Below are 15066 nucleotides of genomic sequence, written 5' to 3'. Positions count from 1 at the left end.
TTCGTATTTCCGATCTGACACAGCAGACAGAGTACACTTAGGAAACATATCATGCATTGTACGGGGCGAGCGAAGAAGGAAATGATAACAATCGTATGCTCTCGTTTTTTGGGGGAAATTAATGAGATGAGAACGCTTGTGATTGCGTATTGTTGTGGGCTTTTGTTTTAATTGGGATTTGGAAATGGTATGTGGGATGCTTAAGAATTTGGTATTTAAGTAAGAAAATGATCGATGTTTACTTTAATGATCGATTACCCAGCTTCAAATTTAAATACAAATTCAACATTGAACGGTCCAATAATATTGTTGAAATGTATTTTATGGGTTATGTGCCGTTAAGATGGCTACAGAAACCCTACCATGATCAAATGATTTAATCAATAAGAACACATACGGTCGATCACCGCGGGAATTAAGTTTTTGAATTTATTAACTTGTTAGTTAAGAAATGATATGATGAGATTCGTTATTCTAGGCTTATTAACTAGGAATGCTTCAGTGATCATGCATCATGTATTGTGCGAGTCGGAGAGGAGTTTGTCACCGTCAGGTCAGCGTCAACAGTCAACAGAGCACAGTAAAATTGCGAAGGAAACGCACGCCTCCGCTTCACGAGCGTAAGGGAGAAGTAGTAATTACATTAACGTTGTGCCGGTGATTTAATATCTTGCTGCACATTCCATCCCGATCAGTGTTGAGTCAATGGCAGTCACAATAGGCAAAGGACATCGATTAGAATAAATTGAATCTCTCACGAGGTCCCTCGCTCTCCTATACCGACAACGACAATTTATTGTCCAATTGTCCAACCATTGGGGACATCGTGCATGATTTGAGCACACTTCAGCTGGGGCTGTAAATCAGATAGATTAACACCACCGACACCTGCTTGTACGATAACGCCACTTGGGCGATGAATTATTGACCTCTTCGCGATGAGAGACACTGACCAGTGGGGAGTTGGCGTGTAGCAAAAAGGTGCAACCACACTGATGATGCTTTACCCCACTAAAAGGGAGGGTTTTGGGACTCGTTTAGGTGGCACATGCCAGACACCGTCGCTTTCGTGACGAGTCGATCTCTTCTCGAGTGTACGTACACGGGATCTTCGCAAATTAAACAACCCCGCGATAAATGACGGACGAGCAAACGCGTGTTTCGGGCCTGGTTGCATGTTAATTGGCTAATGAGCGCAAAACACGGGAGAATTCCGTCACCTGTCCTCACCCTGTCCCCGACACCCCGGTCAGATAAGAGCTCGGAGCACCGTCACTATCGAACAAGGGCCTCTTTATGGCTACTCCGGGGGACGACGGCGAGTACTGATAAGCGATCCCGTGGCCTGCCGTGTCGTGATATCTTTTTGCGAACGAAAAACACCCGTGACCGTCGTTTTCGCCGATTCGCCATCGCCGTTCGCCAGTGAGAGTATGGTGCCATTTTTGTGTTCTATTCGCCAGAACACGAACCCAATACATGGTGGACCTCCAAAGCATTACGTTGCACATTTCCTGTGCCGTTTGTGCTTTCCAAAGGCAGCAGTGCGGGGTTCTGTGTCTAACGATAAGCATCGCTTTTTTTATTTCAAAAAGAAAAAGAAGCCATCCCAACAGCATGGCACACATCCCCCATTTGCCATCGCCATTTTCCCGGCGCGCTGTGTGGATAGTATTTATTGTGTTGTGTGTTTGTTTTGGTTCGTTTTATTTTTTTGGTTGTCATTTAAGATTCTCCACCTCGATCAAAGAGGAATGAGATGAGAGAAGGGTGGGTGAATCAGATCCACCCCATTGCCTTCCGCGCTGCCCTACCTGGCCGCGGCGATCGATGCAACCGTACGACGGGTAAGGGGGGCGGTATCTATATTTACCTGCTGATGGTGATGATGGTGCTCGTGGCCGGCGGAACGATGCTTGCTTTTGAACATTTTGTCGCCTGACGGGGCCACGCCACGCTACGCCACCGGGTTCGTCGACTGCACGGTACACCGAAAACCACTCGCGCCCCGCTTTTGTGCGCCAGAACGACACACATGTGCAAAGTGCAAAGAACAGGCAAAGCCACACGCCACGTTTCAGCTAGCCGGTTGACTGCAAACCTCTTTCACTCAATGGCAATATATATCACATTCATAAACACAAACCGTTTACTGAGGGAAGCGGGACATTGAACGTCCCATGACATTGAAGATGTCAATAGACTGTGTTGTGTGCGTGTGTTGTCTAGGCGCAGGCTTGCGAGTGTCTTCTCACTTTTCTGGACATTAATATTCCTCCCAGAACCTTGCGGCGATTGGTCGACAAATGATCGTTTAATGATCAATTCGGAAGGCTCTTTCGTATAAACACTCTGCAAAGTTTAATGCACGCTGTGCATCACACATCACAAGCACAAGCTCCACTACCGTACTCACAAGACGATACTGCTTCTCCGTTTGGAAATTACCAGTGACGTCATAAGCAATTGAGCCTTTTTCAAACCACACACAAACACCAGCCGCACGAAGAACGATCAATAGTTGTCATCACTCTAGATTTCTCCAAATTGATCTTGTGTACCCGCGGCCAGCCAGCAGGTCTAATCAGAAATACTGATCGACGACGACGTACTCCGAACGAAATCGACGGAAAACTTTCCTCCGCGAGCGCACCCGATGCGACCGGTCGTGTGAACATTCGTCAACTGAGCGCGCCCGATGGCAGCAGCAGCAGCAACAGCAGCATGGCACATCGCGAACCAGCGCCATATACACACACACGGCACAGAGACACACTCTCACAACCGCGGTCGGGTGCTCGCGGGACACGCCGGCCGAGCGCGCGCGCAAACGGCGGTGCCCGTGGCGCACATTACCACATATACGCACCCGCGCACAAAGCAGTTAGCTGTCGCTCTCGGGCGCGCACCACGGTCGAGAATCAACCAGTATCCGTGATTAAAATTCTTTTATTACTATCCCCATCGGAAGGGGGGTGTTTGGGGTATTGGGCGATGATTCGGATGCGGACGATGATACGGGGCAGAGCAGCAGACACTACGACAACGTAGCAAGAGCAAACCCCGAGATAGCGACCCGATGCTCCAACCCAGCAACACACAGCTGATTTCTGGCGCCGTTATCTTCAAGATGCGACAAATGTGCGTTTGCTGCTAGACACACAAGGCCGAGCGCGCGCGCCTGGTTTGGGCTGTTTCGGGCGGGTAGGAAGCACGTCGGAAGAAAGTGTGATAGGTGCTTCATCTACGGAGCTTTCAGCTGGTCTTAGTGGGTTCTGTTTGCTTACTGTTGGCTGTTCAAACGAACTTCAAAGTCACCGCCATAGAGCGTTACTATATTGAAGTGTTTGAGATGATGTAAACTTTTGCTGGGTGATTCAAGACTCGGAAGATTCAACCCCTAGAAAGGTGCTAATAAGATCAGGAATTCTTTTGGAGTCTAAGTTGCAGAAAATGGCTTTATGTGTATCATAAAAGGAGAAATTTTTGTAGCGTAACAACCTTCGCGATCATGACGACCTTTTGGAGACTTCCCGGACTTAATATGCCACACCATGTAGGATCATCTATAGATTATACAAGAGATGCCGAGGTGAATGAATGGTTAAAAAGTTATCCCAGATTTTGCAAAACTGTTCTTGATTAAGAAGCAAATCTTTAGATCAGCTCTCTGTAATAGCTTTGTTTAACCAAGACCTCTCAAATACAGACCTTGACATGACCTTGACAGCGCCGTGATTGTGTCAGCGATCAACAGGTGATCGTGATCGTGTCAGTGAACTTTGGGACCTCAAACTGTGTAATTGAGTCATTATTTTGGTCCAGATTGATTACTAGCACGTGATTAAAATCAAGTTATAAATACATTGTTTTGGGATCTTTATACGTGTAAAAAAGAAGAACCGGAAATGTTGCAACATTGTCACCACGTGGATGATTCAATTCCCTCTACCCCATAGTCCAGGAAACAGTAGAAATCTTCAGTCTCCGCATATCTGTTCCGTATCTCTCCCGCTATTTCTTTGCCACTGAACAGTGTTTAACACACGTTGATCAACTACCTACCCACTACCCGCTATTACCTCATCAAGTGTACACGGTTTTCATTCGGTTCAATAAAATCAAATTGATAGGCGGCCCTTTTGCACAGTAACTGATAATAGCCAAACGGGGGTAGAGTAATGGTCCTCCTCCCATACGCAATCGATTGAAAGGCGAACTGCTACGTCGGCGGTCACAAAACAATCACAGCCCGTGTTAAGGGGAAGTCATCCGGAAGTCAATTAAGGGCACACACCGCGGAGGTTCGGCGCTTGGTCAAGGGTGCTTCTTTTCGCTCTTCCAGGCGAGTGTGGATGGATGATGCTTTAATGTAAGATTTATTACTATTATTGTGCGGTAGTGACTAAGTGGTTCGCACACGCGCACATGCTGACAGTATCACGAGAACGTTTGAGGATGACAGGTTGATAACGCGTAAACGTTACGTTGGTTCATGATTGGAGGAAGATTACAGACAGGTCAGTGACAAATCATCTTCAATGATCTGTCTAAATGATCTTGGGAAATTAAGTCTAGAAATGTAATAGATTTAACAAGCTAAATATTAATAACAAAAAGCTTAAATAATAAAACAAATGTTGCCGCTCCCTGCTTCCTCGTGCACCACTCACACGTGAACTGATAACAGCAGCATCGATGGCGGTATCGATTGAACTCTGTATCGGCAACAGCAGGCAGTCCAACCATCCAACCACACACCCACACGAGGCGGTGTCCACTAGTAATGTGCTGTATGGAGCGCACCCACGGCTCCGATCCGACTCCGACTATTGTTAGTTCGATTCCGACTCCGGCAAAATGAAACCACTAGATCCGCCCGGAGTCGGAGTCGTTCGGAGTCGTCCGGAGTCGACCGGAGTCGTCCGGAGTCGACGACTCCGAACGACTCCGAATGACTCCGAACGACTCCGAACGACTCCAACTCCGGGCGACTCCGGGCGACTCCGGACGACTCCGAATGACTCCGAACGACTCCGAACGACTCCGGACGACTCCGCCTCCGGGCGACTCCGGACGACTCCGGGCGACTCCGACTACTCCGAACGACTCCGAACGACTCCGAACGACTCCGGACGTCTCCGACTCCGGGCGACTCCGGACGACTCCGGACGACTCCGAACGACTCTGGACGACTCCGAACGACTCCGAACGACTCCGGATGACTCCGACTCCGGGCGACTCCGTACGACTCCGGACGATTCCGAACGACTCCGGATATTGCAGCGCGGACCTGCCTTCCGGAGTCGATTCCGAATTTATCGGAGTCGGATCGGAGTCGACTCCGGATTTTTGCTAAATTTACCCATCACTAGTGTCCACACATCACGAGATCTGCACTGGAGAAAGTCATGAGTCTTAAGCGGTGGAGCTTTGCCGAAAGGACACAAGGACATACTTAACCGCAACACTTAAGCGCATGATTGAGTGCCGTGGCTTTTGGCGGTACATCACATCATGGGAAAATGCTGCCGATAGAATAGAAACTTTCACAGTATTCGAAAAATCGACATAAAAAAGCAATTTTACGCTTCACGCTTCGTTTTAATTGGGATCGCTAGTAGTAGAATGATAAGGGAGCGTTGCTTATTGGCTACTTGGTCGTGATCGGTGTACGCAGATTTCAAAGTAAGCCAGGGTCGCTAGGCATACGCTGACACAAATTAGCAATACCACCCATACACACACACAGCAGCAGTTGGTACAGCAGTACACCTACCTATCGTGTGCGTGTGTAAACAAACAAAATTCGAGTTGTTTACACTTAGGGCGTGATTGTTCGCTTAATTAGAACATAGCCATGATGCTTCAGCAAGAATGAAACAATCAAAAAAGCAATTAAAAAACCCCCAAATACCCTGAGATGCTGGTAATATTAAAAAGTAGCATAGAATAAACAAAATGACAACAATTTGTCTCTAGTAAAACAGTCGCCAGGTCATCCGAGTCGGCTGTGGCCGCGTACACGCTGCACACACAGCCACACCGTCCGCACAGGCCGCACCGTTCGGCTACTACGATCGGGTCGCGTTCGGGTGCTGTGGGCCCATGGGGGCAACACGCAACACACACTGAAATTCCAAACAAACCGCGTGTGCAAGCCCCATATGTGTGGGGGCTGCCGCACCGGGAAGATGATTGTTAGCACAAGCACGAGCCGAGAGATGTAAACAGATGAAGATGGGATGGGCGAGATTAGCATGCCAGCGAGCATTCCTCCGTCGGGAAAATACCTGCAGCACTGTGTGTGTGTGTACCTGGTTGGAGGAGGAAGCGGACCGCCGCAGCGAGTTGCGCAGGAACCCAAGGTATGGCAGGATGCTGCCGTACGAGTGGTTCCGTGTCAGGCCCGGTGCAACAGCCGCATGGCTAGGGCCCGGCGTTGATTGCGTTAGTGGGGACAGCTCCGACAGCTCTCGGTTTCGCAGAAATGGACGACGGTCCATCTTGTCTTGCTGGCGTTCTGGCAGCCTCACAAACACAGAGTAACAAAACAGCAATAAAATGTCGTCAAGTAGTACAGCTCCTTCGAACAGGGTTTTCGGCAAGGAACGTTGTCAAGTTCGGATTTTACACTTTAAAACACTATTTACTATACACGCACAACTAAATACTAAATAAACAAAAAAAAGACCGATCGCTTGTCTGCCCGTTGATCGTGTAGGATCGAGTCATGCTGCACAAACCCGACCCGGCGGACCACTGGACGGAGACTGATGCAGCTTCTTATCAGTGCTACGGCCGCATCCGCGACGCGCTGTGTCTCTCAAACTCAACCCGTGGGCAACGTTTAATAGCGGACTTGGTGGTGAGAGGGGGAGGGAAGGGGGGATTAATAACGCGCTGTGAGACACCGCCAACACCAAGACAAGCGGGCGGCAGCGATCATAGTGCACGGGTACGGAGCCTGGACACACGAGCCTGTCACACGGAGCAGATGACGATGGCGCCGTCATTCGGCACCCAGAGTGTGGGGGAGAGGAAGTGAGATTAGCGACAAAGTAGTGTGCTGCAATGGTTCGCTGCTGTTTGACCCGTGCAAGAGGCACTTCCTACGATGGTGGTGAGTATTTTGGGCTAACACACCAATACTACCGCCGAGGCTTGGTTAACCCTTTGCTGATAAGACGAGAGGCGCTGCCGGGTTTCAGCGATCAGGAAAATAGGTATAAATATAGCATGATTAGGCGATGGAATGCTTAGTACATGCAGAACAAAAATAACCAAATTATTGTGAAGATTGTTTTTGTGCCAATCGAACATTTAAACATAAGCAAGCTCAATTTTTGTTGTTGATTTTTGTTCGTACATTAGTAACTAAAAAAATCATTGCGCACAGTAAATAAAGTATGATTTACAATTTAACAACAAGTGCAATTAAACCCATTTTAATGCCCTCGTTTGTTAGCTTCCTTGATGCGTGACGTTGAGAACTACGAGGAATAGCTTACTTCCATTGAGTTTCGTTACGTTCATGTATAATGTTCGGGTGTTTCTTTGCCATCATCAACAACAAAAAAGGCAGTATTATTGTTGATCACGTGGTTCAAATAAGCCTTCCATAGCGTCCTAACGCAATGCAGCTAGAATGCAGGCAAGAGCACGTGCTTCGATCGTTACGATGACGACGAAGAAGCAAAAAGCGGTGCCTCTCACACCTGTATTTTACACCGGCTGTAATCGTTACACAAACAGAAGCCATCGAACCAATGTCAATGTCAGTAGAGACGTTTGTTTTTAATTCCTCGTTGGTCCGTTTAATTCCTTCGTTGGTAGTTGGTCTAATTGTTAGAACCTTTTAATCATCCTTCTTCGTTGATTACATATAACTAAGCAGATACTGTTTTAAGCATATTAGCACAAAACTAACACTCATCTATACTTTGTATAAGTCCCCTTTAATGCTGGCTTAACAACAGCAAACCTCCCGCACGAAACCCTTCCACCAATCATCACACCTTATAAATTAACTCATTTACCCAAACACTTAACATGATGAATTGTGGCGAATTGGTGCCGAAAGGAGAAACAATAAGCTAAAATTAATCCACAACAGCGCATTCCAACGGCACAGCAAACAGGGACTCGAACACGCGCGGAGCGGCACGGGAAATCAACAACAATCACATCATCCATCCGCGCGTCTGGCGAACGTTTAAATCACGCTTAACGTATGATGATGCTGTTGCGTACAGGACAGCGAGGGGGAAGAGGGTTGCACATAGAGTTGGGAAGGCAAAGGATGTACCGCGCATCATTTATGAACGAAAACAAACTCCTCAAACATGTGTGTGTGTGTGTTTGTCGTACCAGTTTGCCGGCTGCAGGACACACTTTAATGAGCATCGCGTTTAATGACTGTAATGTCATGGCTGCAGTGCCCCCCTTTTCCTCTCATCATCCTAATGTGTGCTCAGAAAAGCAAGAATGTCGTCACTCTGTACGCTCAAAAAACTAATAAACAGCGAGCCGGCATTTCCGAACATTGCTAATTAAATATTGCCCAAACCGTTCCTCGCTCTCCGATTTTCTCCGACCATCCGACATCGAGGATGAATTCGCCCATGCTGCCTGGCTGGCTCCTCTATGCACGTACCGCGACACACCAAAGTGTGCCCCCACGAAGAATCAATGAAATCAGTCACGCTCGAGAAGATCGTCACTATTAATAGAAGCAAAACGGGGAAAGGAAGCAGACCCGAAATCATGAATATCTGTGTCCACCCAACGGGGCAAATGGTTGACAGCTTGTTGGGGCCTACTTTGCTCATTCATAACTTATTCAATCGGTTTTAGATGAAAAAGAGAAATGCTCTCTACCACCATATCATTAAACCATCTTTAATCGGAGCCACCTTCTCACACGGCGAACGAAAGGTCAAGTGCAAACGTGTGGTGTCGCTCGCCTACTATGAGGGCAACCTTTTGTTTCATCTGCAGGGGAGGGATGAGACAAAAACTGGAATCTGACCGGAATCATCAGCTGCTGGTTCGGTTGGTCGCGTCATCAGCAACATTGTCGCCACGCAACGACCCGTTATCTGCGGCGTGCGTAACCTTCGCGCAAACAACCCATGGACGGGTGTGTGTGTCTGTACGTGTGTATTATTCTTGCGTCAAAACTGTACCCGCCGTAGCGGTTTTGTGTGTCCCGTTCTTGTCGTCACGTACATGATGATGGTTTTGGGGATGAAGGGAAAATGAGCGTGTTTGTCGCGAACAAATGATCACAAATGCTTCATCATTTGCGCTACTGTGGTAGAAAAGAAAATGGTCATGGTGAGGAAGATGTTTTGCTGGCCGACTCACCTGTTTCCCGATGCGGATGGGTCTTCAAAATTGGAATCTTCTGTATAAACAAACAACAAGCTGTGTATGTGTGGTTGTGAAGGGGAGGGATGTATGTCTTATCTGAAAAAAATACTGCTGCTGCTGCTGCTGGTGACCCTGTCAAACACAAGCAGCCAAAGGGTCCAGCCGCAGTCCCTTTGTTTGCTCTGGAGCTCGCTATATCCGCTGATAGTTGAAACACTTTCTTTCCCACATGGACGATGATTACGTTCTTCGGACCGTGATGACACTCACTTGCAAACTTGACGTCCTTGTTGGAAATGCAATTGCCTTGCTTTCCTTCCACCACTGCACTCGCCCAAGGTTACGGGAACATTTGGCCAGCAAATTTTCATCCAACACACACACACACACACTCACTCACACCCGTTTGTACGACACTTTTTCGCCTTAAGCTTCAGCGTTTGCGTTCTAATATAGATCAAACAGTAACTAAAACGGAGCACTTTCTTTCCGGATGTCACCCCCGGGCGGCGTACGGGTGTTTACGGCACTACACAACAAGCACACAGCCAACTAGATCTCTTCGCTGCCCCGTGATGCATCACAAATCTTGCACAACGCACACATACACACACACGCACCCGCACCTAATCCGGAAAGGATATAACAACACCACACTGCTTGTGCTGAGGGCTGATGGCTTTGCTCCCTTTTAGCTGCTAGGGCCGCACACTGCAAACGCACACAGCACTACTGGCTGTTGCGTCCAGCTTCGCTTTTATCGCGACGTTGTTCTTGCCTGTGGCACGGCAACATAGACGAATGCGATGGGAAGCGAGCACCGGCGGGGGAGAGCGCGTGAGTGGGGAAGAACAATATGCACACCATGTGTCCCGCACACAGTGTTCCGCGCCCGCTAGATGCGCTTAGAGCATGTGGAGTATTGACTCTTTTGGAACGGAATATCCACAGCGACACTTTTTTGGCGAAGAAAAACGCAACGAAAACAGCGTGCAAAACGGGGCTAAAGACGCACCACCACCACACGAGTTGAAGCAGCAGCAGCACATGAGCGTGTGTGGTGAAGCGACGTCAGAATGTGTGCTCTGGTGTGTGCGTGTGTGCGTGTGTGCGTGTGTTTGTTGTGTTATTTTCGTCAACGCAACCGATCGTTCCCCCGTTGCACAACAGCGTGCGCCGGGAGACGATGGTAGGACATTTGCAGTGACATTTCGTGCAATGACTTCTGTTGAAATTTTGTATTTGTTGTTTAAAGCAACTACAAATTACATTACTAATTTCGGTTCTTGCGTATGAACGATTTATGAGTTAATATTTGGGTCAATTTCCGAATTTTTCACGATTTTTCAAAATTTGTAATAAATTTGAATAATGTTCCAAAATCGTTAAGGTAATTATTTTTGGAGCAATTAATCGCTGACAAAATTCTCGAATAGAACTCTGTCTCCCAATCATGCCAGTGATATAAATTCTAGATAGATTTCGGATCAATTTTACCCATCGTTCACAAACGGCATAATATTCTGTTCCGTCCAATGATGTATCGTACAATAGCATATTATATTTATTAATGATCATACTGTTTAATAGTACGCTTTTTTCGATTTTACTGAACGGTACGTACACGATTACCTTACTTGAGGAATAGGTTTAGTTACTCTACTTCGAAATAGAACCGGAATTGATGGTATTCTAACGGCACACAAGCTGTACGACTACTGCCCGATGACGATGATGATTGCAGAAGTTGCCTCAAAATGTCACTTTGCAACTGCAATTGTCTGCTATGAACCGGATCTTCCCATACACCATTGAACGAAAGCCTCCTTTTCTCGCCGGGAAACAACACGTGTGCACATTCAGGAGCTCGCTCCAAATGATGCACACACACGCACGCACACACACACACACACACTGTAACCGTATCCTTTTGCTAGCTGCGTTGCCCGAGGAACAGGATCTTGCGTTGGTCGGGTCTATAAAATGTTAAAGCAAATGTTGCGCGGAGGCTGTGTGCGCGGCGTGTATGGAATTTGCTGTCCTCCCCAACCACCCTCTCTTTTCACTCTCTTCCTTTCTTCCGTCGCTTGTTGCGTACCTCCCACCGCAGTAAAAGATCCCCGAACGTGTGACAGCGCTCCCCGGTACGAAAGCAGCGGTCACACCAGCGCAAGGGTCGAATGTTGACGGCGGTTTGCTTACATACGCCACCGAAACACACCACGCCGAACGACGAGGATGTTGGGGTTGCCTTCTACGGATTACTCGATGACGGTGGTATCTTCACGTACAAGTATTTCAACAATTTCCTCCTCTACATTATCTGGATCAGCCTCCAGCGTATCTGTGTCGACGTCTGAAAGAGGAAAGCAATGAGAGAGAAATCCATCCATTAGACACTACTCTGCATAGAGGGAAAATGGCCCTCAAACGGTACGTACTGTTTCGCAACTGCATGCGACGCTTCTTCTGGTCCTCCCACTCCTTGACGCGCTTCGATCGGTACTCGGTGAACTGCTCGCGCAGCTTGGCACGCTTCTCGATCAGCTCCTTGGATGCGCGCGTCATACGCAAACGGTCCTTGCTCTCGAACTGCGAGTAGTACTTCTTGAGGTTCTTGAGAATCTCCTTCTGCTTGGCGTCCGACAGCAGGGTCGGTGGGCGCGGCCGCCACAGGAACAGCATGAAGTTCTTTAGATTGACGCGCTTCAGTATGCGCCCCTGGAATGACCACATGTAGTAGCCCTGGTCTTCCTTAGCCTGGGGAGAGGAAGGGAAAGTGAAATCAGCATACAAAGGTAAGTAAAGATCGGATATTGTGGGGTTCTTTCACACAAAATAATTATAATTATGTACAGAACAAGCATCGTCCCAGTGCGCAAACGAACGCATGACGCAGTTGGTAGAAGTACTACTTGCTCAATTACTTCGCTTTTGGAGGGTAAACTAAGGAAACGTTCGATGGGATTATTAGCAAGAACAGTTGCCTAATGGGCCCTCCGGTTTAAAAACAATTGAATTATTTGAATTTCATTTCCCTTGTCGCTCTATGACTCAGTTATTATCCAAAGCTGGTAGAGAATAACGCTTTAACCAATGTGCAGAACAAACATCGTACCTAATACGCAAATAAAAACGCATCAAGGAATGGTTAAAAACCCGGTTTGCTCAGCTAATATGATATTGGAGGGTAAACTAAGGAAACGTTCGATAGGATTGCATCAAGAACAGTTGCCTAATGGGCCCTCCGGTAGATATACACGTCAATGATTTCAACTTTGTCCTTGCCACACCAGCTTTCGAATTGAAAATAGATTCTTATTAAATATATGTGCAGACCAAGCATGGTACATCATGCGCAAGTACACGCATTGATGAATTACTTGCTCAACTAGCTCGCTTTTGGAGGGTAAACTAAGGAAACGTTCGATGGGATTATTTGCAAGAACAGTTGCCTAATGGGCCCTCCGGATGAAGTGCGCGATAATTAAGACAACTATGTCTTTGCCACAACAGTTTTTGAATAAGAAATGGTAATAAATACATGTGCAGAACAAGCATCGTGCATAATGCGCCAAACAAGCGCATTGACGAATGACTTACTCCACTAATTACGCTATTGGAGGCTAAACTAAGGAAACTATTGACGGAATAATTTTCAAAAATAGTTCCCTAATGGGTCCTCCGCATTTGGCAATTGAAAGAAATGGAAATCAAACCTACCTTTCCGGAAGTGCCCGTCACGACGTACCGACCGGTCGGGTCCCACTCCACCTCCGAGGCACGGTAGTGGTCGCCCGTCTTCATGATGCTGAAATCGTTCGTGTCGACAAACTCGAACGTGCCCATCTGCAGGTTGGCCAGCACGATAAACTGTCCCCGGGGCGACCAGAACAGGTGGCCGCACACCTTCTTCTCCAGCTTCTTCACCAGCACCGGCTCCTGGCCCTTGTTCGTCTCGTAGAAGCTCACGTTGGCGGACGACGGCTCGCCGTGGATGATGGAGAACTTCGAGCCGACCGGCTCCCAGGCGAACGCCAGGATCGTTTCCTTCACCTCGACCGAATCCACCGGTATGTCCTTCTCGCGCATGTGGAATATCTCAAAGTTGTAGAACATGCCGAGGAACTTCACGTCCGAGTCCTTCTTGTCCTTCTTCTCCTTCTTCGACTTGGAGAACCGGTCCACCTTCACGCACAGGTAGTCGCCCGACTTCTGCCAGTGGATCTTGCAGTCGGCCACGTTGAACAGGTTCTTCGTGCGCAGCTCCGTCTTCTTCGGGATCGCCATCAGCGTCACCTTCGCCGGCACGTCCACCTCCTCCGCGACCCAGTAGGCGATGATGTTGTCGGTCGGCGACCAGCTGAAGTTGCGGATGCCCTCCACCCGGATCGACTTCATGTCGAGCAGGAAGAAGGTGGTCGTGTCGTAGATCTGGATCTGGCTGTCGACCAGCCGGGCCACGTACCGGTCATCGTGCGACCAGCGCAGCATGGACGCGTTCGACATGCCGTCCGACACGAACGTACGCTTCTCCGCCCCGGTGCGAATGTCCCAGATGACGATCTTCTGGCCGTTCGGGCCGTACGTCACCAGGTACTGCTCGCAGGGCGAAATGTCCACGAACTGTGCGTTGCTGTGCGCGAACTTGTTCACCTTGACGAAGCTCGAGCCGCCCCACACGACGACACCCTGCTTGTGGAACGTCACGATGTACGTACCCTTCGGGGACCACTTGACGTACGTGTCAGTGAACCGCTCGCGCTTGAGCAGCTCCGTCGGTTCCGGCTGCGTGTTCTGGCAGAACTGTACCTGCACCGAGCCGGGCACCGTTTCCGACACCACGCAGAACTGGTCCTGGGCGTCCGCCTCCAGCAGGAAGTTGTACAGGTCGTTCTGCACCTTGTACGGTTGCGGCTGGGGCGGGGACCATTCCTTCGGGATGTCCGAGTACTTCTGGAAGTCGGCGAACCGGTTCACCAGCAGCGTGTAGTGCTTGTCCAGCCGGTAGTTGTTCAGCGACTTGACCGCCTCCTCCGCACTCTCCTGGTTCTTGTACTCGACGAACGCGTACCCCTTGGTGTTGTCCTCCTCGTCCTTCGGGTAGTGGACGTTCACGATCGTGCCGGCATTCTTGAAGATCTTCTCGATGATGCCCTTCAGCTTGGGGAAGCGGGCCGCACCGACGACCGGAATGTTGTCCACGACAATCACATTCTCTACGCCATCCGATTCGCACGGCTTTTGCCGCAGGAAGTCTCCCAGCAGTTCTGGAAAAAAAAGAAGTTGTCGAGTGCTTGGCTGTAGGACAATTTCTTCACCGGGCGGCTGAAGATGGAAGCTGCCTTCACACGTAGCCCACCAACACCAACACACCAATCGCCCCCCCCCCCACCCCCCTCACAGCATCAACGATGATGACGATGACAGTGCGCTGGCGGGTGCACCCACTTGCGGCAAGCACTTACCCTCGTCCGATACATCGTCCACGAATCCCTCCGGATCGTCAAAGTTGGGCTCCTCCTCAAAGTCCTGGTCTTCTCCCTTCTTTTTGGCCATCCTTGGCTGCCTCGGGTGCGTCTGCAGTAGCGAAAATTCGGAGCGATCGGGCAGGCAAAATTTCGCGACGTTTGACAGGAAGACCGGAAAGGAATGAAAAGAAAACGCCGCTATTCTGTTTCCGCACAGTTG

General features: G+C 48.9%; 2 protein-coding genes across 10 annotated transcripts in view; both read right to left on the bottom strand.

The window, feature by feature from the left end:
- LOC120904071 (kinase D-interacting substrate of 220 kDa) overlaps positions 1 to 10438 on the bottom strand; it is a 31199-nt gene extending 20761 nt beyond the window's left edge. For 6 of the 9 annotated variants that reach the window (XR_005739693.1, XM_040313806.1, XM_040313807.1 and 3 more), the window contains exon 1: positions 9370 to 10438. Coding sequence is in view for 2 of the 9 variants with exons in the window: in XM_040313809.1 (XP_040169743.1) it covers positions 6318 to 6506 (189 nt within the window). In the remaining 7 variants the exon portion in view is untranslated. Of the gene's footprint in view, positions 1 to 1873; positions 2656 to 6317; positions 6779 to 9369 lie in introns of those variants that run through there. The other 3 variants (XM_040313805.1, XM_040313809.1, XM_040313811.1) reach the window with 3 other exon arrangements.
- A 458-nt stretch (positions 10439 to 10896) lies between these two features.
- LOC120900057 (eukaryotic translation initiation factor 3 subunit B) lies at positions 10897 to 15049 on the bottom strand. The gene is made up of 4 exons (XM_040306572.1): positions 14844 to 15049; positions 13099 to 14645; positions 11817 to 12135; positions 10897 to 11731 (listed from the first exon to the last, which is right to left on the bottom strand). The coding sequence occupies exons 1-4, from the start codon at positions 14932 to 14934 to the stop codon at positions 11637 to 11639; spliced, it is 2052 nt and encodes a 683-aa protein (XP_040162506.1). The 5' UTR covers positions 14935 to 15049; the 3' UTR covers positions 10897 to 11636.
- Positions 15050 to 15066: the final 17 nt, after the last annotated feature.

Source organism: Anopheles arabiensis, chromosome 3 (assembly GCF_016920715.1).
Source record: "Anopheles arabiensis isolate DONGOLA chromosome 3, AaraD3, whole genome shotgun sequence".
Classification (NCBI taxonomy): domain Eukaryota; kingdom Metazoa; phylum Arthropoda; class Insecta; order Diptera; family Culicidae; genus Anopheles; species Anopheles arabiensis.
The sequence above is the reverse complement of the archived record's forward strand: the minus strand, read 5'-3'. Positions and strand labels throughout refer to the sequence as shown.